This window comes from Mustela nivalis, assembly GCF_964662115.1.
Source record: "Mustela nivalis genome assembly, chromosome: 10".
Lineage (NCBI taxonomy): Eukaryota > Metazoa > Chordata > Mammalia > Carnivora > Mustelidae > Mustela > Mustela nivalis.
In genome coordinates this window covers 39547095-39574831 of record NC_139029.1, presented here as the reverse complement: position 1 = coordinate 39574831, position 27737 = coordinate 39547095, and the positions used below count along the sequence as shown (strand labels likewise).

Sequence of the window (27737 nt, the reverse complement as noted above, 5' to 3'; positions counted from 1 at the left end):
CTCAAGATGCCCACAGCATGTTTCAAAAATGGGAGAATAAAACGAATCTGCTCATAAAATGGTGGTAGTTTTTCATTCCTTTCAGGGTTATCATTGGCGGTGAAAAAGAATTCTGAAGAGGACAAAGATTCACTAATGGGGGAAGTTCAGACATAAAGTATAAGAGATAATTTGGGGCTTTAGAATTTTATTTTTGTTTTTGTTTGTTTATTTGTTTTTGGGGGGCTTGAGACTTTTTAATGGGCTCAGAGCACTCCCAATCTTTTCAACCTAAAATCAACATTTCATATTTCTGACTTATCATGACTCTCAAATATAAAGGTGGTAATGGGGTTAATAAAATAATTCACCTTTGAATTTTTAGGATTAGGGCTTGATTTGTCCCTTTGGGATGTAGACAGCCATTGCATTGACTAATCACGTTCAAAGGGAAGCATCAAACATAGAAATTATACGTATTTAATTTTTATGATTTCTGACCTGTCTTCAGAAATATAGGAGAGAAGGGTCACCAAACCTAACGGTGTGTGTGTGGCGGGGGATGGAATCCTTTAAGTAAAAATAGGAAGGGAAGGGTGGCTGAAGATAGAAGAAAGCATTTAAACACTCCGAGAGGACCTGGGTAAATGAGGCTAAATATCACAATATGTGATCTTCAACTTTTTTTTCTTTCTTTCTTTCCTTTTTAAGAGCTTATTTTTAACTCTGTACCCAATGTGGGGCTTGAACTCATAAGCCTGAGACCAAGTATCACATGCTCCACCACCTGGGTGCTCCTGTGGATCTCAAGATTTTTAACTTTCTAATGTCTCAATTTCCTATAAAATGGCAATAGCTTAATTTATTTGTTTTCTCTGAGGAATATTCATAACAATAATTATGAATATTCAAAAGAAGACTGACAAAGTTCTAAACTACAGTTGTCCCTTAAACAATATTGTTTGAACTGTGTACAATAACTTACATGCAGATTTTTAAAATAAATACAGTACACTATAAATGTATTATCTATACTGTAAATGTATTTTCTCTTATGATTTTCCTAATAACTATTTTCTCTAGCTTTATTGTAAGAGTATAGTTTATAACACGTATAACATACAAAATATGTGTTAACTGACTGTTTTTGTTATTGGTGAGCCTTCTAGTCAATAACAGTGGGCAATCAGTTGTATGCAAATTTTTGCTTGCATGGGAGGTCAGTGTCCCTAAGCTTTGCATTGTTCAACTGTATTTTATTTTATTATTATTTATTAAACGTATTTTATTTTATTGTATTTTGCTTTATTTTATTTTTTTGAGACAGAGAGAGCAGGGGGTAGGGCAGAGGGAGAGAGAGAATCTTAAGCAGGCTTCATGCTCAGTGCAGAGCCCAACACAGGACTTTATCCTACAACCTGAGATTATGACCTGAGCCAAAATCAAGAGTCAGACACTTAACCAAATGAGCCACCCAGGCGCTCCAGGTTAACTGTATTTTAAATGGGAAAATAATACTTCCGATTTGGAAGTCCTGGCTGTGCCACAGATTGCTTATGATCTTCTCCTCTCTGGGTAGGTATTTCTCTATCTGAAGAGGCCAGATTAAAGTATCTCTGTGATCCTTTGCTAGTTCTCATATTTTATACATTTAATCTGACACTCTGACATTTGCTGTAGGGTCAGAATTGTCTTAGGCTAATCATCAAAGAGGTATTTTTCCTGGAATATTACATTCTTCTGGTTTTCCTCTGGTAGCTCCTTCTCAGTGTCTTTTGGGAGCTCATTTTCTAAAAGTTCCTCAAAGCTTGGTCATTCAGCCCTTTTCCCTTTTTGTTTTACAGCCTCAGTGTAAGTGATCTCAATATGCTTTTGTTACCACCTATAAACTGATAAATTCCAAATTGGCATCTTAATTAAAGCCTCTCTTCTGATCTCTGCTCTAAGCTTTCTTTTGCATGGCACACAAATGACTCAAACTTAACCTTCCAAAATCAAACTTATGCTTTCTCCTCTAAAACCTGTCCCCATTTCAGAATTTGTTTACTGAGATAGGTCACCATGATCTACCTTGGGCTCTCTAAACAACAGAAATTGATAGGAGCCCAAAGGGAGTTTTAGGCAAGGTGTTACTAGGGCTTTTGCTTGAACATAAGGTAGACAACACAAAGGGAAGAATCCTCAGTTTGACTCCAGGAGGAGAGGTCAGGGAGAGTAATTTTAAAGAAATTTAGGTGGGAAAAGGGTGATGTCTAAGCAGGTAGAGGCTGGGATTTATTAGCACCTGTACATTTAAGGTCATGCTTCCTCATGTGTTCCATATCTAACTGGCATATTAAATCTCCACCCCCAAGAGGATTTTTAGTGTTATAATGAGGGAAAAAGTTGGTGAAATTTCAGCACTGGGGGCCATCTTGGCACAGACTGGTTTAGTACAGTCTTCACCAGTTTTCGTAGTAAGCGTTCTCATTTTGGTAAGCATCTTCCCTCTGCATTCCTGCAAGATATGTTACTGAAGAGGCATAAAGATTTAGCCCCTCCCTCCCTCTTTATGGAGGAAGCCAAAGAACACTGGATTTTGCAGTCAAAATGGGGAGGACCTGAGTCCACTCCCTGCTCTGTCTCATACTCATCCAGAAAATAAGATACCATGGAGTTATATTTGACACTTCTCTCTTCATCTTCCACATTAAATCAATTACTATACTCAACCAGTCAATTCCACCTCCTAAATATGTGACATTTCTGTATAAATCTCTCCATCTCCACTATCACTCCTCAAATCCAAATTATAATTTTCTATTGCCTATGTTACAGGGTTTCTTTTCTTTCAGTGTTCACGGTTCTTGGTCACACCCCTTCAAAGAGTGAAGAGGCAGACCAGAGGAGGAGTGGTAGGCAGCAAAGCAGTTTGTTGAGTGATAGTACATCCCAAAAAGGAGGGGATCCGAGAGGGTTGCTACTGTAGTTTCTAAGTCTAGGATTTTTATGGGCATGTTGCTGGCTGTTTTAATCTGATTAACCCTCCATATGCCTGTCATCCAATCAGGCTTTTATCATCTATCAATCACCTAGGAAAGGGTGGAGGGCTCCTTTCAGCATGGTGTAAAATCTTTTTAGGGGTGGTTTCCTCTTGGGGCAGGGGCCCTTTGTTGCTGCCTGCCTTTCTTCTGACTATCCTTCATTACCTGTATTTAATACTCTCCTGATTTCTCTCTTCTTACGTTTAGTCCCGCCCTCACCTCCACCAACTAAAATCCTTTTCACATACCAACCCGAGTGATCTGCTTGGAAAACACTTGTGATCCTGTCTTCCTGTTCCATTTGTTCAACCATTATTTAGTGTGTATCCTTAGTTGTTTTTAAAAGTAATTTCTACATACAATGTGGGGATCAGATTCACATGCTCTACTGACTGAGCCAGTCGGGCACCCCAGTGAGTGTCTTTAATGTGCCAGACACTATTCTAGAAGCTAGAAATCCAGTGGTACACAAAATAGACAAGGCAATTACTTCTTTTTACTCTTATGAAGGTTATGTATTATCTTGGCCACTGACTCACTTCTCCTTTACTCCCAGATTACTACAGTTAAGCCATACTGACTTGCTTTCTCAGAGCTTTTGAATAAGTTTATTCCTATAAATTATACACGAATTACAATACACTTTTCAAATTTATTTTTTTGTTTTAAAGATTTTATTTGTCAGAGAGTGAGAGAGAGAGAGAGAGAGAGATAGAGCAAGCGCACAAGCAGGGGGAGAGGCAAGCAGAGGAAGAAGCTGAGAAAGGAGCCCAATGCGGGACTTCATTCCAGGACCCTGGGACCATGACCTGAGCCAAAGGCAGATGCTTGACTGACTGAGTCACCCAGGTGTCACCAAATTTAAGTTTAAACGTCTATTGTTTAAAGAAACTCTCTGGCTAGACTAGGTCCCTCTGTATTTTTCCTCTTAGACCTTTTCACAATGATAAATTTAAGTTTGTGCCTTGTTTAATGTCTCTCCTATTGATTCTCTTGTAATTCCCAGTATTTTGTATTCCCAGTACCTGGAATATATTGGGAGCTCAACTTGTTTTTTGAATGAATAAATGCATTTCCTGCTACATAGAGTGTTACCATATCTCTACAGTCAGGTGAAGTGTAAGATTCAGAGGCCTCTTCTTAAAAGGAAAAACTAACAGGTCACACTTTAGATGCAGCCTCTCTTTGTCCTTATAAAATTCTAATGACTGGCTGAACCCACAGATTCTTTCCTTCCAGTATTATTGCTTTGGTAAGTAAAAACAAACAAAACACTCTCAAAATAGACATGTCACTTTAGGTATTTATTCAACAACTAACATTACTGAGTGCTTTACATTTTACTGACTTGGAAACTACGCTAGGAACTGGATATACAAAGAAAAAACATTTCCTTGAAGGAGGGCATTCCCGAGTTTTTACCTTAAAAACTGACAAATTCCTGAAAAGATGTATGAAAATAAACTGGGCTCTTTGGACAATATTTTTCAATTAACTTATCTCATGCGCTGCCCTAGTTCAGATTTTCATCAACTGTCTGAATCAATACTTAGCCTTCCCAACTCCTTATTCGTTTATTATTTATGAATTATTTGTCATCATAGCATTCATTGTTTTTTAAAAAAATGTATCGATTTTATTGTCTGTTTATCCTCATTAGAATGCAAGCCCCCGGGGTGCCTGGCTTGCTTAGCATGCAGTGCATGTCCATCTTGATCTCAGAGTCTGAGTTGGAGCCCCACACTGAGGGTAGGGAAAAAAAAAAAAATCCAAGTCCCATAAAGACAAGGATTTTTGTTTGATCATGATTGCATTCCGCGTGTCTGGAGCTCCGGAAGCCTAGAAAAATTTAAACACCTTTAATAGCCGTCAATACCTCTTTCTGCTTGACTTCCTCCATTCATCTATATATTTTCTTTCCCTCTATGTCTGAGGATCTTTTGCTTCACGGTGTTAGTGTATTGTATCTTCTTAACATGTCAGTTGCTTATATTTTTCAAGTATGTCTGTCTCAGTCACATTGTAAATGATGGCCCACCAAAGACCATTAGAGGCAGGGAAAACTTTAGAAAAAGGTACTTAAGGGCAGCAGACAGACACGCTGTGAACTCTAGGCTGTGGAGGAGCTAATGTTCTCGCATGGAAGAATGAGTACATCTACCCTAGTCTTTCAAGCACTTTCTTAGGCTCTGAGCAGGAACAGCACCAACATTTTCCAGGCGATAAGGCGGAGAACCACAACCACTATCTCGGGCATACAGCTCAGCTTCATTCCCTCACAGCTTCCATCCGGCCGCGAAAAACACTTCCGGCGTTCCGCTTTATACGTGCTGAGTCATGGCTGAAGGCTACGCCCCAGGTGTGGAGGCAGAATACAAAAAATATATAATTGGGGAGGTACTTAGAAATTCATTTTCTCCACTCACTTCCCAGTTTTCTCATCAGGGGAATACTTTTTTTTAAAAGCCTAGGAGCATTATTCAGCGGCTGCCTCTCACCAACGCCACCTGTACGTCATAAACGCGGCGCAAGCGCTTTTCTTCCCGTCGTCCCGCGCGCCACTGTCTCCGCCTCTTCTTCCTCGCCCCGCCCACCCTAGGTTTCCAGGTGCTCCGAGAATCCGGCCCGGTCGCTTTGGTTCCTTTTATTCCCTGTTCCCATTGGTGGTTTGCATGAGCGTGACCTCTCTTCTTGCCTCCTGATTGGCTAGAATCAGCAGCGTCATCGGCGGCCGGGAGGGCGGGGGTATGAGGGAAGCTGGCGTGAGGCACACCGGGTTGGGGGAGGGGTTCAGGCCTGTCCTCCCCAGCGGCTGCGGCAGCACCAGCGCCGGCCGCCGCCGCCTCTGGAACGCGGAGGAGGAGGAGCGGCTGGAGGAGTAGGAGGAGGAGGTTGTCCCTAGCGAGCGGGAGGCTCATGGCTCCGGCTTGGTGGTGAATGCTGAAGAGAGTCACGGTTGCTGCAGTCTGTGCCACCCGGAGGAAGTTGTGGTGTGAGGCCGGGCGGGAGCTCGCGGCGCTGTGGAGAATCCAAGCGCGGGGTCGGTGTGAAGACTCGGCTGCTGCCGGACCTTTTGCTATTCTGACCATGCCTGGAAGGAACAAGGCGAAGTCTAGCTGCAGCTGTCCTGACCTGCAGCCCAACGGACAGGATTTGGGCGAGAGCGGCCGGGTTGCCCGTCTAGGAGCTGATGAGTCTGAGGAGGAGGGACGGAGGGGGCCTATTAATAATGCCGGAGACCCTGAGATCGTCAAGTCTCCCAGCGACCCCAAGCAATACCGGTGAGGGAGGAGGCTTGGACCCGGGAGGAGAGCCGGGGTGCGGGCCTCTCTGTTGCTGACGCCGTCACTTCTTGTCTCTGTTTCCCGAAGGAGCAACAGGGGCACACTTCTCATCCCAAGTACTTCTTGGGTGGAGGTGGCAAGGGCAATTAGGGGCTTCCATGTGGTTTCAGCTGGGCAAGTGCAAAATCTTGGGTTCTACAAGGAATTAGGATGTCAGAGTGGAAAGGGCTGTTTGAGTAATTTTGACATTCACCAAAGCAAGAATGGATGGTTCTCTGAGGAAGGCAAGCTGGATGGTGAGGGAGTTTTGGTACTATGTTATGAGGAAAGGTTGAAGGAGTTGGCAATTTTAATTCTGGAGAGGATATTTAAGAGGCATATTATCACTATCCAGAAATATTTTAGGTGCCCATGGCTGAAAGTGGGGTAAAACTAGTGGGTGGAAGTTGCTAGAGGATGGTATGGCCTCAGTAAAAGAACTTAGGCATCCTAGTTGGCCAAAATGAAGTGGCTTGTTTCCATGGGTTGGTCTTCATTTACTAGAATGGGGGATCTCTTCCAAGGTCTTGTTAGAGAGGACTTGGCTCTCAGTTGGGTGAGTCATAGAAGACTTGTGAGGTTTCTTCTAATCCTGAAATTGTCTAATTTTATGCTGGAATCCTCTGAACATCTTTGGTGGCTCAATTCCCCACCTGAATATTTCTTTCAGAGGTAGCTTATTTCATAGAATGTTGTGACTGTGAAGTAAAGAGAGATTATATTGTCCAACAGCTTCTTTTACCAGGTTGAAGAAATGAGATATAGAGAGTTGGCTTCTTAGAATTACACAGCTGAGTAGCAACTGATACTAAAACACTGTCGATTTGGCACCAAACCCAGTGCACCATTTACTGATTTTTATAATGTTCTTACTCATATTGGGTTGGAAGGTGAAGGATTCTAGATCCCAATTTCTTATAAGCCTCTATAGTGTTAGAGCGGGAAAGAACCTTGGAGGTAATCTTTTCCACTCCACGTTACTCCCACTTGACAAATGCCTGAAACTGAGGTCTAGAAAGAAGTGATTTAGCCCCAAGTTTAAGACTGGCTTAATTTCTCCTTTTCATGCCCAAGCCTAGAGATTAACAGTACACAGCTCTTTGTACTATTTTTTGCAGGCTGTAGGGTTGTAAGGTCAAGAGATATTTGTGGTGGGCTAAGTTTTTTCTTTTTCTTGTCAAAGATGAGGATGGTTGCGTTAGTAATACGGGAATGAGCAAATTGAAACCTGGATGAAAGGTGCTTACTTTCCAGATGAAATGTTGAGTAACAGCTTCAGTTTTTTCTGCCTATATAAAATTGTACGTAACAGCTCATGTTTATAGAATATACACTATGTGTCAAATACTGTTCTAACTGCTTTAGATATTTCATTTAATGACCTCATTTTGGTAAATTTATTTGACAAATGCTTAAGTTCTCCTGTGTGTCAGGTGTTGCACAATCTTAAATCTTTTCTAAAACTTGACTGAGTATAACTTATTCTCAGTGCTGGGCATACAAAAATGTATGGAGCTTTCAATCTCAAAGAGTGGCACACACTTTAAAAAAAAAAAAAAGGTAAAATTAGGACACTAACGTATAGAAACCATTATGGAAGTATATGCTAGATATATTGGGGAGTAATGTAAGGAGTTACAGACTACCTTTAGGGGGAAAATTAAGAAAGACTTAAGAGGTAATACTTCAGGGGTATTCTTTGAATATATTGTTGCATTTCTATTTTGATGTGGTCTTTTATCAAATCATTGTTCTTCTTAGTGTCAGTTCTTATTTTAAAGTGAATGAAGTTGGTTAGAACGTGTTTTCCAGCAACTTTCTCCTCTCAAAAAGCAGGTCTGTTTCTATCTATCTTACATACTACAAGTTTCAATTAGACTTAAAAGGAAAAGTTCTGTTCCTTTTTTTTTTTTTTTTTTTTTTAAGTAGGCTCCACGCCCAGCATGGAGCCCTATGCAGGGCTTGAACTCATGACTGTGAGATCAAGACCTGAGTTGAGATCAGGAATTGGACCCTTAATGGACTGAGCCACCCCAAGATTCTGTGACTGTAGAATAAAGTTGAAAAACCTCCGTACTAGACGATCTTTAAAGACTTATCTAACTTAAAGTGAAATTCTGTGAGTTTTTGTAGTCAGAAACAGACGTGAGGCATTTATAGCCCAGAGAGCTGAATTATCCTTCCAGGACCCTCTCAGATGTTATCTCTGTGAAGTTTTTACATGTAGAACCAATTCCTCCTTTCACTATATTTCAGTAGGATTTTGTATATGGTCTGTTACAGTACATATCCATCATATTATGATTATGTGTCTTTTGAGTGTGTGAATAAGCCCCAGAGGCAGACCCGAGTAAAGGAATATTATGGGGAAATAAAGACTGGAAAGATTTGTATACCAGTCTGCATTTATTAAGTAATAGCCTGTGGAATTTTACTTATGTATGTGTAATTTGTATTCAGCTTTTTTGAAATGTTAAATGTACCTGCAGGACATCCATTCTGTTTTTTTAGGGATCTGTATAAGTGGTAAATTTGATTTCCTTCTCCTCTGCAGGAGTTAAGGGACTTGAGGTTGGAAACTAGTGTTCAAATCTTTATTGGTATAAAGTGGAAACTAGAAGGACAGAATTATTTACTTCAGCCTAAATAGTAAATTATTTTAATAATGAAGAGCAGTTAGGAAGTTTGGATTGACTTAAATGAGTATAAAACACTGGGGCACCTGGCTGGCTCAGTCTGTGAAGCATGTGACTCTTGATCTTGGGATTGTGAGTTCGAACCCCATGTTGGGTATGGAGATTGTTTAAAAATAAAAATCTTATTTTTTTAAGCTTTTATTTATTTGTCAGAGAGAGAGGGGGGAGCAGGGGTAGTAGCAGGCTCCCCACTGAGCAGGGAGCCTGCCAAGAGAAACCTGATTCCAGATCCCTGGGATCCTGACCAGAGCTGAAGGCAGACACTTAACTGACTGAGCCACCCAGGCTTCCCCAAAGTAAAATCTTAAGAGTATAAAACATTTTCCATGTTTAACCAGTTTGTTTTTCTGTGGGGAAGGGGAGAAGAACAATATGAAAAGTCTTACAAGCTTCTGAAGGGCAAGCTCTTTTATTTTAAATTTTGTTCAGACTGTTACAAGTGAGAGGTTGGTTATCTTAATAAATTCTCAATATACCATAGAAAATAATGAATGTGTATTGAATAAGGTACAGGTTACTTCTGAATGTTGTTTACTATTATATGCTGATGAATAGAAGGATGTTCACAATCCAAGTGAATATATGCTGGCTTCCCAAAGTTAAGAGTTGGGTGACACACTTCTGAGCAGAAGCTTTAGGCAAATCTCAGAAATCAAAATATACATCAGATGACATTTTCTTTTGTATTGGATGGGAAGAACGTGGGTTTATTTCTTGATCTTTTCAACTAAAACCGCCTGGAATAGTGATGTTTTTTGCTTTTTTTTTTTCGTATATGAGACAGCAGTTACAATACACCTTATTGGTAAGATTATGGAATCTGAGAACTACAAGAGAAATCATGTACTTCTATTTATATAAATTCTAGAAACTTGACACCGTCCAACCCCTTGTTCTGATACCTGAACTTAAAACTTGATGTCGATTGTACCTTCTTAGTCTTGTAGAGACAAATTCCTTGTGAGATTCGAGCTCCATTAACAAAGTAAGTGCGTCTGTGGTTGAAACACATTAAATCTTCTGAATACTAATATGACTTTAATAAGTGTATCTTTGTTACAATTCCTTAGACTGATTTCTTCAATGTGGGCTGGTAAGAATAGGAAGAACATTTTTAACTAAAATGTTTCTTTTGGAAATAATATTTAGCATTAATAAGATCTCTAGCCCATTAAAAAGAATTCTAGTTCATTTAGACTCCTGGTGGAGTTAGGGAACAGATACTGAAGCACAAATGCATTAAATTTAATATGTGCTAGAATGTGTAAAGTATGGCATTGTTAGTCCTTTGTGTATCTAGTTTTCCGTCATTAGTTATGTGACCTTGAGCACATTAATCTCTCTAAGGCTGAGGACCTTTAAAGACACAGAAGAGGAGCAACTCATAAATCATTGAAGTTGAAAAGGAACAGTCAGGGAGCAGGAGGAAATGCTAGTGTCCTCTCCCCATCCTTTTTTTCCAAAGTGAGGAGCCATTGGAGGAAGAATGCTTTAAGTATTACATTATTAGATTATTTTGACAAGTCAGGTAGTGTAAGAACTGAGAACAGTCTTGTGGAGACCCAAGAAATTATTTGGCCCCGATGAAAGCAGTTTCAAAGGAATGGTAGGGAGGCAGAAGCTAGATTGCCATGTGTTACAAAATGAGAAATTTTAGATAGATATTTCTGAAGAAGTTTGGTTTTAAAGGGGAGGGGCTGAGGAGGTTTTAGGGTGAAGTATTATTATATGGGGTCAAGAGAGAATTTTTTCAAGACAGAAGAGACATGAGCACGTTTATTGCCTGAGGAAAAAAGGAATCAGAGAAAGAGGTTGAATATACAGAAGACAATAGAAGGAACAAGATCCTTAAGATGATTGTGAGGTGGCAGGGTCAAGAGTATGAGGGAATTTGTTTTAGAGAATAGAAAATCTCTGTTGAAAATGGAGAAAGATGTAATGAAGAGTATGGATGCAGTTCGGTGTTGAAAGCATTGCTTTATAGACTTTTTTTCCCTCTGCAAAGTAGGCACTGAAGTTTACGAAGTGGTTTTTTAAGAAGTTGTGGGGGAAGTGATAGGAAACAGAGGAAGCCTTTAGTGGTAAAGATTGAAATAGCTAATGTAGAGAATAGGTGAAGTATATTTGGGAAATAACTAAGAGAAGCTGTGGGTACTTGATATGAAAATGACATAAGTAAACCAGTGTTTTTCGATTAAAGATAGTTTAGATCCATAGGATGAGGCAAGACTGGTGTAAGAGGTAGTTATAGGGTTGCTTGGGTGGCTCAGTTGGTTAAGCGTCTGCCTTGGGCTCAGGTCACAATCCCAGGGTCTTGGTATCAAGTCCCACATTGGGCTCTCTGCTTAGTGGGGAGCCTGCTTCTCTCTCCGCCTTTGCCTGCCAGTCCCCTTGCTTGTGCTCTCTCTCTGTCAAATAAATAAGATCTTAAAAAGGTAATTACAATTGTGTATTGAATGGTGTGCACTGATATATACTACTTTTTCTCTAATTGACATATTCCTTTTTTACTTTTTTTTTTTCTTTCCCCATATTAACTCAGTTTAGCTAGGCTAACAACCCATGAGACCATGCCCTCTTGTTCACTTAGTGTCCAGCACATAGTAAGTTCTCAAATAATATTCGTAGAATGTATAATTGCATGACTGGTCGTATGCTAGGTGTTTTCATGGAACTCTTGGAGATATTCTGCCAGAAATTTTTTATTTTTATTATTTATATATTTATTTTTAAGATTTTGTTGATTTATTTGAGAGAGAAAGTGAGAGTTTGCTAGTTGCGGGGAGAAGCAGAAGGAGAGGGAGAAGCCGACTCTCTGCCAAGCAGGGAGCCGAGCTGGCCTCAGGGCTGGTTACCAGGACCCCAGGATCATGACCTGAGCCAAAGGCAGATGCCCAACTTAATGAGCCACCCAGGCACCCCAGAATTTATTTATTTATTTAAAGATTGTATTTATTCATATAACAGAGAGCACAAGCAGAGGGAACAGCAGGCAGAGGGAGAAGCAGGCTTATTGCTGAGCAGGGACCCCGATATGGGGCTTGCCCCCAGGACCCTGGGATCGTGACCTGAGCTGAAGGTAGATGCTTAGCCGACTGAACCATCCAGGCGCCCTCCAGAAATATTTTAGATTAAATTTTTAGATTAAAACAAAATTGATATTCAAGGAAAACAGTATGAATGGGTAAGTTACAGAGGAAAATATTAATTATACAAGTAGTAATGTGTATAGTAGTAATTGTAGTGTATTTAATTCATGTAGAAGCTTGTGGAGTTTGGCAGCTAGTTAGCAATCAAATGTTAGTTATCATTTTACTATGTTCCCAATTATATTTGCAGCACTGTAATAGCAAAAAGTCAGCAATTTTATTGTCCATTAGTTGGCTAAAGATTCAGTTATTATATAATGACAACAATATGTAGCCATTAAAAAAAAGAGATGGTTTGGGACGCCTGGGTGGCTCAGTTGGTTAAGCAGCTGCCTTCGGCTCGGGTCATGATCCCAGCGTCCTGGGATCGAGTCCCACAGGGCTCCTTGCTCAGCAGGGAGCCTGCTTCTCCCTCTGCCTCTGCCTGCCAATCTGTCTGCCTGTGCTCGCTCTCTCCCCTTCTCTCTCTCTGATAAATAAATAAAATCTTAAAAAAAAAAGAGAGATGGTTTTATATATTAAAATGGAAAGATGTCCTGTGTTTTATTGTTGAATGAAAACAGCTGGTTGCTACCCAAAATACATTGTATAATTCCATTTTTAAAAGGAAAAAATAACACCTCCCATTATATGTTTACGTAAAATACAATTTTTTATGTTTAGATATGTATGGAGATAGGAATGATAGTAAGCTTATTTCTCTAGGGAAAGATGAGAGGAATTTTGAGTTGTTTTATTTACTTTTTAATAATGAGAAAAGATCAGTCAGTAAATAAAAGTTATTATATGGTCATTGTAGGAAATTTAGATAGTGAAAAGAAAATTTTAAAAAATCCCTGTAATCATTCCATTTAGTGTTAACCATTTGTAACTGTATTTTTATAACCTTTATTCCTATGCATTTATAATTTGTGTGTGTGTGTGTGTATGTGTATGTATATATATGTGTGTGTGTATATATATTTAATTGAAGTATACTTGACATACAAGTTTCAGGTATACAACAAAATGATTTGCAAATTATCTGTTGTCATATGCTCATCATGATAAATCACCACACAAAATTGTTACAGTATTATTTACTGTATTCCCAATGGTGTATTTTTCTTCCCTGTGACTTATTTATTTTATAACTGGAAGTTTATACCTCTTAATTTCCTTTACCTATTTTACCTGTCCCTCTTCAATCTCCCGTCTGGTGATCAGTAGTTGTTCTTTATGAGTCTGTTTTCTCTGTTGTTGTTTTGTTGTACAGATTCCTTATGTAAGTGAAGTCATATGGTATTTGTCTTTCTCTGACTTATTTCACTTAGTATACTCCTGTGGTTCCACCCATGTTTTCACAAATGGCAAGATTTCATTCTTTTTCATGACTGAGTTAATATTCCATGTGTATGTACACCACATCTTTATCCATTCATCTCTCAGTGGGTACTTAGGTTCCTTCCATATCTTGGCTGTTGTAAGTAAAATTGCAGTAAATATAGGGGTGTGTATATCTTTTTGAATTAGTGGTTTCATTTTTTTCTTGGGTAAATACCCAGAAGTGGAATTGCTGGATCCTATGGTACTTGCATTTTTAGTTTTTGGGGAACCTCTATACTGTTTTCCGTAGTGATTGCACCAGTTAACACACACTAACAGTGCACAAGAACTCCCTTTTCTCCACATCCTTGACTCATTACTTCTTGTCTTTAGCTATTCGGACAGGTGTAAGGTGGTTTATCATTGGGTTTTGATTTGTGATTAGTAAGCATCTTTTCATGTTTCTGTTGGTCATGTGTATGTTTTCTTTGGAAACATGTCTATTCAGGTCATCTGCCCATTTTTAATCAGATTATATTTTGGTGTTGACTTGTATGAGTTCTCTATTTTGGGTGTTAACCCCTTATTCAATATATCTTTTGCAAATCCGTTCTCCCATTCAGGAGGTTGCCTTTTCATTTTGTTGATGGCTTCCTTCTCTGCAAAAGCTTTTTAGTTTGATACAGTCCCCATTTATTTTTGCTTTTGTTATCCCTTACCTGGGTAAACATATCCAGAAAAGTATTGCTAAGGTTGCTGTGCAAGAGATTACTGCTTGTGTTTTCTTTTGGGAGTTTTATGGTTTTAGGTCTTACATTTAGGTTTTTAATCCATTCTGAGTTTATTTTTGTGTATGGTGAAAAAAAGTGGTTAAGTTCCATTCTTTTGTATGTAGCTGTCCAGTTTTTCTACCACCATTTATTGAAAAGACTGTCTTTTCCTTATGTATATTTTTGCCTTCTTTGTCATAATCATGTAAGTGTGTATTGGTTTATTTCTGGGCTCTCAGTTCTATTCCATTGATCAATGTGTCTGTTTTGTGCCAGTACCATACTGTTTTTTTTTTTTAATATTTTATTTATTTATCTGACAGAGATCACAAGTAGGCAGAGCGGCAGGCAGAGAGAGGAGGAAGCAGGCTCCCTGCTGAGCAGGACCCTGAGATCATGACCCGAGCCGAAGGCAGCGGCTTAACCCACTGAGCCACCCAGGCGCCCCAGTACCATACTGTTTTGATATACATTTAAAAAAAATGGTCATGAACATTTTCTCATTGTTTCTCAATATACTTTGTCTGCCTAGTGGTCCATTGTGTAGGTATACGATAATACTGTAATTTAAATATTACTATTTTAAAAGATAGATTGTCAAATTTTCTTTACCTAAGAAGCCTGTTTATTCCCTACAGAGTCTTTTGGGAGTGAACCCAATCATAATGAATTTGCTAGGTATGTAGGGTAACCTCTGGTGATCTGGTCTGTTTAAAGGATATTTTCTAAATGGGAGACCTGGTAGGCAAGAAGATTGGTTTATTCTGGGACTTCCACTCTAACATAGACCTCATATTGATACTGTTTCCCAGAGTGAAGTCAGTGCAACTCACAAGAAGTTGAGTAGATTAAAGGCCCTTTATTGTAGTTCTTTCTAGTATTGGGGTGGGGAGGTGGTGGCTGGAAGGGCTCAATTACATGGTTGGACCAGAATTTAACTGTTTTAAAAAGGTTTGGAAGTAGACTGTAGTTTGAAAAGTTAACTTGGTCCTTTGGAGAGGTGTTTATAGGGTATTTTTATTACTGAAACCAACAGTAATACTGCTTCTCCTAATACTAATAACTGTATTTGTTGAGTTATTAGTAAATAATTGTATTTGTTGCTTACTATTTGTTGCTTATTATTACTAAATAATAACTATTTGTTGGTTACTATGTACTAGGTCCTGTTCTAAGGAGTTTATGTAGATTACCTCATTTAATCCCTATTTAACCCTATTAGATAGTGTTCTTATTACATGATAGCCTAAAATTTGTTCTGTGAAAACATATTCTGAGCAGGTACAGACACTGATTAGTATAAATGGATTGTGTTCTCTCATTTGGTTCCTTCCAAGCAGACTTCTTAACAGGGCAGATAAGCTCCGAGCCCCTCAATTTTTGGTTTCTTCCTAGCTCTGTCTTCTGTTGTGCTGTTTTGTACTCTTTCTCTTGCCACACTGTACTCTTTGGTCATGTTTGCCTTGTGAGTTGAAGCATTACCTCCTTTGTGAGTCCTTTTATGTATGTATGTATGTAATCTTTGTGACCAAGAGTTGCATGCTGTTCTGACTGAGCCAGTCAGATGCCCCTTGTGAATCCTTTCTGACTCTTCCTTCAGTCCTACCCTCCCACATTTGAGTTATTTACTCCTTTATGTACCCCGTAGCAATTTTTTTGAAGCTGTCTTATATTTTTATAAGTTAAATTTATCTTTCCCCCTTATTCTGAAATCTTTGTCTCTTAGAATCTTACATGCCTTTTCCTCTGTTACTCATAAGTCACATGTCTGTGTTTAAGACCCATTGCTCCATTTTTGCACTACGCATCCCCTTTATTGATACTACCATCAATTATTCTAACAATTTTCCCCCTTTCATTTTGCATCATCCATTTTCCCCTTTCACTGGATCATTTCTTTGAGTACACAAATATGTTTTATTATTCCTGTCTTCAGGGAAAAGATATTATTCCATATCCCCTCTGAGTTACACCCTTCCAGCTACTCAAGTTTCTTGGTTTTCTTTATAGCAAAGCTTGTTATAAGAATTGTCTGTATTTGGGGCATCTGGGTGGCTCAGTCAGTTGAGCCTCCAGCTCATGGTTTTGGCGCAGGTCATGATCTCAGGGATTGTGGGATCGAGTGGAGCTTCATGTTCAGCAGGGAGTCTGCTTGAAGAATTTCTTCCTCTGCCCTTCCCCTATTCATGCATGTATATCTGTATGCTCTATCTCTCTCATAAATAAATCTTAAAAAAAAAAGGTCTATATTTGAAATTTGCAGTTTATTTATTCTCATTATATATTTTTTAAAGATTTTATTTGTTTGACAGAGAGAGATCACAAGTAGGCAGAGAGGCAGGCAGAGAGAGAGAGAGAGGAGGAAGCAGGCTCCCCGCTGAGCAGAGAGCCGGATGTTGGGCTCTATCCCAGGACCCTGAGATTATGACCTGAGCCGAAGGCAGAGGCTTTAACCCACTGAGCCACCCAGGTGCCCCAGCACTCACATTATTTCTTGAACTCAGAGTGGTCTTTTGCCATTATTGCTGTATCAAAATAGCTGTTTTCAGGATCACCAGTATCCTTTACAGTTGGTTAGTTCTCAAATTCTTACCTTACTTGGCCTTTCAGTATCGTATGACATGGTTAATCATTCTTTTCTTGAAATGCTTTTTTCAGATGGCTCCCAGGTCAATCAGTACTGTTCTACTTCTCTTTCTGCTTCATTCAAAGATTCCTCCATATGAGGATTCCTCCTTATCTCCTTGACCTCTAAATTTTGGAGTGCTGAGGCCTCAGTCCTCAGACTTCTTCTTTTCCCTGTTTTCCTTTGCTCTCTGTATTATCTCATTCAGTTTCATTGGCTTTAAATAGCACCCTATATAAAGTAACAATTCTACTCAGGTTTTCAATCCCTATACCCTTTCTTACGGCTATGTTTCTTCATAACACTTATTGCCATTTGATATACTATATATTTACCAGTTTTTGAGAACAAGGAGTTTGTTTTGTTCACTGCTGTATCCCCAGTGCTTAGATTATTAGTGCCTGTCTCATAGTCTTGCTTACATCCCTGACTCCATCTTTTTCTCCTCCGGCCTGATTGTTATATAAAGTTACATTTTTCAATCTTTTTTTTTTTTTTTTTTAAATTTTATTTCTTACTTTTGTTTCAGTTAAAAATTTTTTTTTTTTTTTTTACATTTTATTTGTCTGAGAAAGAGAGCACACAATCCAGAGGTAGAGGCAGAGGGACAAGCAGGGCTTGATTTCAGAATCCTGGGATTATGACCCGAGCCAAAGGCAGATACTTAGCCCAATGAGCCACCAGGCACCTAAGACATATAAAAAGAAGTTGTCATAGTAATGTCTCATAACCTTTTTTTGGTTTGTTTTCTTGGTTTAACATTGCTTTTGAGATTTGTCAGTGCTAATAAGTATAATACTCTGTTAAATGCTGTTTAATAATATCTTGTATGAGTACATCATAATTTTTCTATTTTCCTATTACTGGTTGTTTAGCTTATTCCCAGTTTTCTGGTTTTTTTTTTTTTTTAAATGATTATGCCACTATTTATCTTTTCTCTGATAGTTGGACATTTAACTTGTTCCCAGTGTTCAGTGAACATTTTATACATGACTCCTTGGGTACACATTTGAGAGTTTGTATATTAATAATTGAAACAACTAATTTTTTTTTAAATTTTATTTACTTATTTGACAGAGAGAGATCACAAGTAGGCAGAGAGGCAGGCAGGGAGAAGGGGGAGAAGCAGGCTCCCTGCTGAGCAGAGAGCCCGATGTGGGGCTTGATCCCAGGACCCTGAAATCATGACCTGAGCTGAAGGCAGAGGCTTTAACCCACTGAGCCACCCAGGTGCCCCGAAACAACTCATTTTTAACTAGATGTTGCCAAAGTACTCTTCTAACTGGCTGTACTATTTTACATTTATGCCAATAGAGCATAAGGGTTCCTCCTCCTGTACCTTTCTACCAACTCTTGATATTGTTAGATTTAAAAATTATTGAGAATCTGATCTGTAGGAAACATTTTTCTTTTCTTTCTTTTCTTTCTTTCTTTAGAGAGCAGGTGTGTGAGCACGAGTGGAGTGGGAGGGGCAAAGGGAGAGAGAGAATTTTAAGTGGACTCCATTCCCTGTGCAGAGCCCAGTAAGGGGCTCAGTCTCATGAGCCTGCAATCATGACTTGAGCAGAAATCAAGAGTCAGATCCTCAACCTGACTGAGCCACTCAGGTGGCTATTTTTCTCTTCTAAAAAGTCCTTTTGTTTGCATTTTCTCTTATTACTAATAAGATCAAGCATTATTTCATGTTTCCTGGCCTTGGATTTCTCCTTTTATGAACTGCCTATTTTGGGGGGAGGGTGTTTTTTTCTTTTCCTCTTTAAAATGGACTTGCAGGGCACCTGGGTGGCTCAGTCGTTAAGCATCTGCCTTTGGCTTGGGTCATGATCCCAGGGTCTTGGGATCAAGCACTTCATTGGGCTTGCTGCTTGGTGGGATGCCTTCTCAACCCCCCGCCTCCACTCTCCCTGCTTGTATTCCTTCTCTTGCTGTCTCTCTCTGTCAAATAAATGAATAACATCTTAAAAAAAAAAAAAGAAGAAAAAAATTGACTTTTAAGAATTCTTTATATATTTTGAATCCTTTATTGGTTATATGAGTTGCAAATATATTCTCTAAGTCTATATAGCTTTTCTTTACCCTTTGTTTATAAAGTCTTAAAATTTAATCAGGTTTTTTCATCTTTATGGTTTATGCTTTTTTCATCCGATTTATTTTCTTCTAGAAGTTTTACAGTTTTTTATATTTGGCTATGGACCTAATTTTATTACTATTGTATAAAAATACATACAACCAGGGCACCTGGCTCAGTGGGTTAAGCCTCTGCCTTCAGATCAGGTCATGATCTCAGGGTCCTGGGATTGAGCCCCGCATCGGGCTCTTTGCTCGGCGAGGATGCCTGCTCCCCTTCTCTCTCTGCCTGCCTCTCTGCCTACTTGTGGTCTCTCTCTCTCTCTCTCTCTCAAATAAATAAATAAAATCTGTAAAAAGAAAAAATACATACAACCGTTGTCCAAGAACACCTTTTGAAGTCTATATCTCAGAAGTCACCAAATGTTTTCTGTAAAGTGCTACATAACAAACATTTTTGTTAGGTTTTGGCAGTCAAGAGGCAAAATTAAAGACATGTATGTACTTTTATAACAAGGAAGAAAAATTTCTGCAATTTTTTTAGATTTCTGCAAATTTTAAATAAAATTTTTATTAAGTTCAAAATATAGTAATAGTCCTTAAAAATAATTATGTATTTGAGAGAGAGAGAGAGCGAAAAAATGAGCAGGGAGAAGGGGCTAAGGGGGAGAGAGAGAGAGAAACAGACTTGCAGGAGCCTGATGTGGGGTTCAGTCCCAGGACCTAGAGATGATGACCTGAGCCAAAGGCAGACCCTTAACTGACTGAGCCACCCATGTACCCTGTAATAGTACTTTTTTGATAATACATATAAACTAGTGAGAAGAGTAGAATTCTTTTTATTGGGATAACTTTTTTAGGGGGGGTTCAGTGTTTCTCATTATCAAAGTTGATTGTGACTGTTCATCTGTTAATACTGGTTTGTAATGAGACTTTACATATTTCATCTTTGAAAATGTGTTTTCGTCATGACAGGTACTGTCAAATATTGATGTCAGTCCATTGAGTATATGCTTTTAATTTAGCATATTCATTGTTTGGGAGGCATTTATTTACAGAATTCTTTCAGATTCTTGTGATATTTTTGCTCTTTAGCATGTCATTACCTTTTAGATTAATCATATTTTTAAAGCGTAATTAAAGAGAATCTCCTTTGTTTGGAAACCTTTTGTATTGGATGTGCATCCTTTCCCACAAATATTAATGTTTCACCTTTTTAAAAAATGATTTTATTTATTTAACAGAGAAGAGCTGGAAAGCATAAGTGGGGGTTGCTGCAGAGGGAAAGGAAGAAGCAGGCTCCTTGCTGAGCAGGGAACAGGTACAGGGCTGGATCCCAGGATGATCCTAGGATCATTACCTGAGCTGAAGGCAGTTGCTTAATCAACTGAACTACCCAGGTGCCCCTCACTTCTGATTGAAAATTAGGTGGAAACTCCTCAATTAGTTGGGAGTCTTTGTACAGTTAAAAGGACTTTGAAATAGGGAAATTTCTTTTGTGCTTACACCAAGGTCTGAAAAATGTTGTTGGTACTATAGTTTGCTTGGAAAATGTAATTGTTGCAAATTTGTGTGGTAATGGAGATAGGGCTTCTTGTTTTAACCTTTGACAGCATAAGAAGTATATAAAGCAGCTTGCCATTATGGGTGATTCAGATAACATTAGTTGCTGTTGAAATGACTTTACCATAAGGTGTTTTGCTTAAGTGCTATTTTGTAATTTAGGATTGAATTCATTAAGAAACACTATGGAATCTTCAGGAAAAGCTAATTTCCAAGCTATTTGGTTTTTGACAGTAATGGTTGTAGGCTGTTCTTTTTCAGAAAAATTTCAGTCTTGTCTTGAAACTCAAAAATTGCAATTTAAATAATTGCAATAAAATGTTCCCATTGCTAAGCCATCAAACCTCTCTATAATAAGGTAATTCAAGATACTTAGCTTCTGTTTCTGAAAAACATTCATGGAATTGACCATTGTAAAGTCTATAAGAGTAAATGATATTATTGTTTCACTAATACATGATAGATTCAAATATTTTCTCTAAAGTGCATTAGCAGATGAGTAAGACTGAATAGTCAATCATAGGCTTTGAAACCCCTCACAAAAGGTGAATTTGTCCAACTAAATCTTTTTCTGCTCCACACAAATTTTTTTTTTTTTTAATTTATTTGACAGAGATCACAAGTAGGCAGAGACGCAGGCAGAGAGAGAGGGGGAAGCAGGCTCCCTGCTGCACAGGAGATCTCGATGCGGGGCTCGATCCCAGGACCCTGAGATCACAATCTGAGCTGAAGGCAGACACTTAACGACTGAGCCACCCAGGCACCCTGCTCTCCACAAATTTTTACCAACAGTATGACTAGTATGCATTAGATTCCACTTCCAGTTGTAGTTCTTCGTGTTTTCTCAACCTCTTTGAAAATATTCTTATAGGGGCGCCTGAGTGGCTCAGTCAGTTAAATGTCTGCCATCTGCTCATGTCATGATCTCAGGGCCCTGGGTTCAAGCCCTGAATTGGGCTCTCTGCTTAGCAGCGAGTCTATTTCTTCCTCTGCCTTTGCGGTCTCTCTTACTTTCACTCTCTCTCAAATAAATAAATAAAATCTAAAAAAGAAAAAGAAAGGAAGAAAATATTGCCTCCCAACCCCTGGCAACTATCATTCTACTTTATTTCAGTGAATATAACTGCTCTAGGTAACTCATGTAAGTGAAATCATACAATATTTGTCCCTTTGTATCTGGCTTACATCATTTGGCATATATTCAGAATTCATCCATGTTGTAGCATATGTCAGAATTTCCTTCCTTCCTTCCTAAGATTTTATTTATTTATTTGTCAGAGAGCGTACAAGCAGAGGGAGAAGCAGGCTCCCCACTGAGCAAGGATCCCAATGTGGGACTTGATCCCAGGATTCTAGGATCATGACCTGAGCCAAAGGCAGATGCTTTACCAACTTGAGCCACCCAGGGATCCTGATTTTTCTTTCCTTTTTAAAGGAATAATATTCCATTGTATGTATATACCACATTTTGTTTATCCATTCATCTGTTGATAGACATTGGGTTGTTTGCTGCCTTTAGCTATTGTGAATAATGCTGCTGTCAGCATTGATTTCCAAATACTATTTGAGTCCTTGCTTTATATTCATTTGAATATATATCCAGAAATGTTATTGCTCAACCATTTTGCATTCTCCTAGTATATTAATATTGCTGTGTAAAAATCTGCCTCACAATTTAAGTAACTCAAAGCAACAATGATTTATTATTTCTTAAAATTCTATGGACTAACTAGGCACTTTTTGTGTCTCGGGTCACTTATATGACTGCATTCATTAGGTGGGTTGGGTGGTCTGAGAGTACCTAGGATGGCTTTAGTCACATGTTTGGGCCTTGGTATGGACAACAAGAAAATGGGCCTTCTCTTTGCTCACAATCTCTTTATTTAGTGTGGCTTGTATTACTTCATGTGACAGCTGAGTCCTAAGAGAATAACGACCGAAGCTGTAAGACATCTTGAGGCCTAGACTTCAGAACTTACTCATCAATTTCACCGCAATGTATAGGACAAAATGTACACAACTAGCCTGGATTCAGTGGGTAGGGAGAAAGAAGATTAGCCAGGTTAACACCTGGGCCATTATTAAAATGATCAGTCACACTTAATAACCGAACAGCTCTTCCATAATGAAGGAACCTTGGGAAATGGGGAAGGACTGCCATTTGGGGAGCAAAATGTGTTTCTGGTGAATCTTAAATGGGGTGGCTTGGTATTATGTTTTAACAAGTAAAGAGGCATATGGGTTTTTTGAGCTTGGATATTTGCAGGAACTATGTTTTATCATGCAGGGTTTTGTTTTGTTGTTGTTCTTCTTTTTAACTGTTGTATGGTAGCTTTAAACTGATGGAGCTTGAGCAAGAAGGCCTTAGTTGACTCAGGCAGGTCATACAGCTTTAGTATGTGGGCTGTTTTAACTTCAGAGCTGCAGCTGGCCTAGAATTATAGGCAGTGCCAAACAGGTTTTTTTTTTTTTTTTTTTTTTTTTTAATTCATCAGTGGTAAGTGTATAGCTATAGTTTGTTCATTTTCATATCCCCTTGTATGATTATGTCTCAGTTTTTGCATCCATTCCACTGTCATTGGTTATTTAGGTTGTTCCCTTGTTTTTGCTATTTCTTTTTTTCTTTCTTTCTTTCTTTTTTTTTTTTTTTAACATTTTACTTATTCATTAGGGATTTGATTTTTTAGAGCTTTTTTGGGCATAATAATACTTAATGCTTTTATTGATTTCTCGAGCCAGGACTGCAGTTTTAAACTGCAGAGCTGTCTAAAATTACAAATGTGCTGTAGAGTAATTAGTGACTAAGGCACTAGACTTAAATTGGTAATTCCAGTTCTAGACAGTACTAAATCTCTTTAGGTTAAAGGAGGGTATCTGGGAGGGCTTACTTTGTAGCTTTGTAACTTGTCATCACCCTCCCCATCTCTACCATGTGGTCTCAAGTATTTTATTTTTGGATTTAAATATGTGAGCTCTTAACTGGTAATTTTAGTGACTGAAAGTGGGTTTCTTTTAAAAAGGTAGCTTATTAAGGAACAAATAAAAATGTGTGGGTGTATACTTTATTATAGAGAGAACAATACTGTACTCTTGATTCTTGGATATGGTTTGAAAAATCTACTTTGGTCTTTTGTGTCAGTATAGGAGCCATGGGAGAAGGAAACCAAATAAATGAGGACAGATAAGCTAGAGGAAGAGAAGTTTTCTTTTCTTTCTTTTTTTTTTTTTTTAAGATTATTTATTTATTTATTTGACAGGCAGAGATTACACGTAGGCAGAGAGGCAGGCAGAGAGAGAGAGAGAGGAGGAAGCAGGCTCTCTGCTAAGCAGAGAGCCCGATGTGGGGCTCGATCCCAGGACCCTGGGATCATGACCTCTGAAGGCAGAGGCTTTAACCCACTGAGCCACCCAGGTGCCCCGAAGAGAAGTTTTCTTAAAGAAAGACCAATATCTTATATCCATATAAATATTTGAGGCTACATGGTTTGGGGGGAAGTATCAACCCAGTTATGTAGTTACAAAGTTAGCACCCAAGTATCCTCTTTTGACCTAAAATGATTTAGCACTATCTATCTAGGCCTAGAAATAGCAATTTAAGGCTGGAACCTATGTCACTGTTTTCTCTCTATGTATGAAAATGAGGTCTTGAAGGCTGTATAGTATGCTGTGTAATGGTTGGCTATAGGATAATTTATTTGCACATTCCTCTCTCTGTGGACAGTTGGGTGATTTCCAGTTTTCTCTGTCAAACGTTGCTTCAGTGAATACTCTGGACATATCTTTGTACATGTATGTGAATATTTCCATGAGATACCTAGAAATGAAATCACTGGGTTAAAGGTATGCAGAGTTTACATTAAAAAAAGGTATAACCATATTTCTGTATAAAAACACTATACCAGTTGAGATTTATAAGCAGTATGTGAGAATATTCTCTCCCCTTGTCAGTATTGGATAACACTAATTTTATTTACTTAGCTAATTTGCTGGATGAAAAATATTTATAATACATTATATTTATAAAATAAAAATATTTTAATTTGATTATCTTTGATTTCTAGTGAGTTTTAGCATCATTTTATTTTTTGACTGTCTTGTATTTCTTCTTGAGATGTTTGTATACCTTTTAAAAACCTGTTTTCATTGGTTTTCTTTCTTTGCTCATTAATGTGAAAGAACTTTTATATATTGTTAATCTTTTCTCTCAGTGAAGGCATACCTTATTTTACTATGCTTCGCTTTATTGCACCTCCCCGCTACTGCATATTTTTTACAAATTGAAGGTTTGTGGTTATTGTTTGTCAAGCAAGTCTGTCAGCACCATTTTCTAGCAAATGCTCCTCTGTGTCTCTGTGCCCCATCTTGGTAATTCTCACAGTATTTCAGACTTTTTCATTATTATTATATTATGGTGGTCTGTGGTCAGTTATCTTTGATGTTACTATTGTAATTGTTTCAGAAGGCCACAAAGTGTGGCCATACAAGATGGCAAGCTTAGTCGAATGTTGTGTGCATTCTGATTGGTCCACTGACTAGTCATTCCCCTATCTCATCTCCTACCACTTGGGCTTTTCTGATCCCTGAGATACAACAATATTGAAATTAGGTCAGTTAATCCCTCTACAGTGATCTCTAAGTGTATAAGTTAAAGGAGGAGCCCTGTGTCTCACTTTTTTTTTTTTTTTAAAGATTTTATTTATTTATTTGACAGAGAGAGATCACAAGTAGGCAGAGAGGCAGGCAGAGAGAGAGAGAGAGGAGGAAGCAGGCTCCCTGCTGAGCAGAGAGCCCGATGCAGGACTCGATCCCAGGACCCTGAGATCATGACCTGAGCCGAAGGCAGCGGCTTAACCCACTGAGCCACCCAGGCGCCCCGCTGTGTCTCACTTTAAATCAAAAGCTAGAAACAATTAATTTTAGTTACTGAAAGCTAGACTTCTTGAGCCAGGTAGCCAAGTTGTGAATGTAATAGAAGTACTACTTCAGTGAATACACAAATGATAAGAATGATAAGAAAGCAAAAACAGCCTGTTATGTAGAAAATTTGAGTATTCTGGATAAAACATTTTTTCCTTAAATCAGAGTCTAATCCAGAACAAGGCCCTAACTCTCTTCAGTTTTATAAAGGCTGAGAGAGGCGAGGAAGCTGCAAAAGAAAATTTTGAAGTGAGCAGAGGTTGGTTTATGAGGTTTAAAGAAAGAAGCTGTCTCCATAAGATAAAAGTGCAAGGTGAAGGGGCGCCTGGTGGCTCAGTTGGTTAAGTGTCTGCCTTCTACATGATTCCTGGTCCTGTGATTGAGTCCTGTGTCATTGTCCAGGCTCCCTGCCCAGCAGGGGAGTCTGCTTTTCTCTTTCCTTCTGTCTCTCCCCCTGCTTGTGCTTTCTCTTTCACTCACTCTCTTTCAGACAAACAAACAAACAAACAGATACATACATACATTCATACCTGAAAAAAAAAGTACAAGATGAAGCAGCAAGATGTAGAAGCTACAACAAGTTATCCAGAAGATCCAGTTGAGAGAATTAAGGAAGGTGGCTACACTAAAAAACAGATTTTCAGTGTAAATGAAACAGCCTTCTATTGGAAGAAGATGCTATTTAGGACTTTTATAGCTAGAGAGGAGGAGTCAGTGCTTGGCTTCAAAGGACAGGCTGACTCATGTTAGGAGCTAAAGGCAGCTGTTGACTCTAAATTGAGGCCAGTTCTCAGTTACCTTTCTGAAAATCCTAGGTCCCTTAAGAATTAATTCTTAATCTACTCTGCCTCTGCTCTATAAATAGAACAACAAAGCCTGGACGATAGCACGTCTATTTACAACATGACTTACTGAATATTTAAACCTACTGTTGAGACTTACTGCTTAGAAAAAAAAATTTCTTTAATATTACTGTTCATTGGCAATGCACTTGGTCACCTAAGAGCTCTGATGCAGATGTACAATGAGACGAATGCTAACACAGTGCGCATTCTGCAGCCCATGTATCAAGGAGTAATTTTGACTTGTAAGCTTTATTTAACAAATGAATTTTCTAAGGCTATAGCTACCATACGTAGTGATTCGTCTGATGGATCTGGGCAAAGTAAATTGAAAACCTTCTGGAGAGGATTCACTATTCTAGATGTCATTGAGAACATTTGTGACTCATGGGAAGAGGTCAAACTACCTTGCAAATACAAGAGCAGGAGTTTGAAAGAAGTTGATTCCAACTCTCATGGATGACTTTGAAGGATTTAAGATTTCTGTGGAGGAAGGAGCTGCAGATAGGGTGGAAAGAGGAAGAGAACTAGAAGTGGAGCCTGAAGGTAGGAATGCATTGCTGCCACCTCATGACAAAACCTGAATGGATAAGGAGTTGCTTCTTATGGATGAACAAAGAAAGTGGTTTCTTGAAATAGACTGTACTCCTGGTGAAGATGCTGTGAAGATTGCTGAAAGGACAACACAGGATTTAGAATATTGTAAAAATTTAGTTGGTTAAGCCCCAGCAGGGTTTGAGAAGATTAACTCTTAATTTTGAGAGAAATTCTGTGGATAAAATGCTATCAAATATCAAAGAGCATTGTGTGCTATAGAGAAATGGTTTGTGAAAGGAAGAGTCAGTTGATGCAGAGACAACTTCATTGTTGTCTTTAAGAAATTGCCTCAGCTAACCCACCTTCCAGCAACCACTACCCTCATCAGGCAGAAGCCATGGACATTAAAGCAAGACCTTCCACCAGCAAAAAGATTCTGCCTCACTGAAAGCTTGGGTGATGATTATCATTTTTTAGCAATAAAGTACTTTTAAATTCAGGTATGTACTTTTTTAAAGATATAATAATAGATAACAGTATACGGTAAACATGAAGTTATATACACGGGGAAACCAAAAAGTTCCTTTGACTCGCTTTATTGTATTTGTTTTATTGTGGCAGTCTGGAACTGAACCTGCAGTATCTTTGAGATATGCCTGTATACAATTTGCTCTTCGGTTTTGTTTATGATGCTTTGTTTTAGAAAAGTTTTAAATCAGAATATAGTAAAATGTTTCCTTTCTTTTTCCTTTATAAACTTCTGGATTTTGTGTTTTGTTGAGCAGATTTATTTCACCCCAATATTTGAACAAGATTTCCTCTTAAATACTTAAAAAATACTTTTAGAACATTTTTTTTTCCTTTTAGCTCCATAATCTCTCTGAAATTTATGTGTTGAGTTTAAGGAAGTAGGTTTGTTGTTTTTTTGTTCCCCTCAAGT

General features: G+C 38.5%; 1 protein-coding gene across 2 annotated transcripts in view; it reads left to right on the top strand.

Moving 5' to 3' along the window:
• Positions 1–5598: 5598 nt before the first annotated feature.
• Positions 5599–27737, top strand: part of NRDC (nardilysin convertase) — a 104527-nt gene continuing 82388 nt past the window's right edge. For both annotated transcript variants that reach the window (XM_082688395.1, XM_082688394.1), the window contains exon 1: positions 5599–6283. In XM_082688395.1, coding sequence (XP_082544521.1) covers positions 5940–6283 — 344 coding nt within the window. In that variant the 5' untranslated portion in view covers positions 5599–5939. The remainder of the gene's footprint in view (positions 6284–27737) is intronic.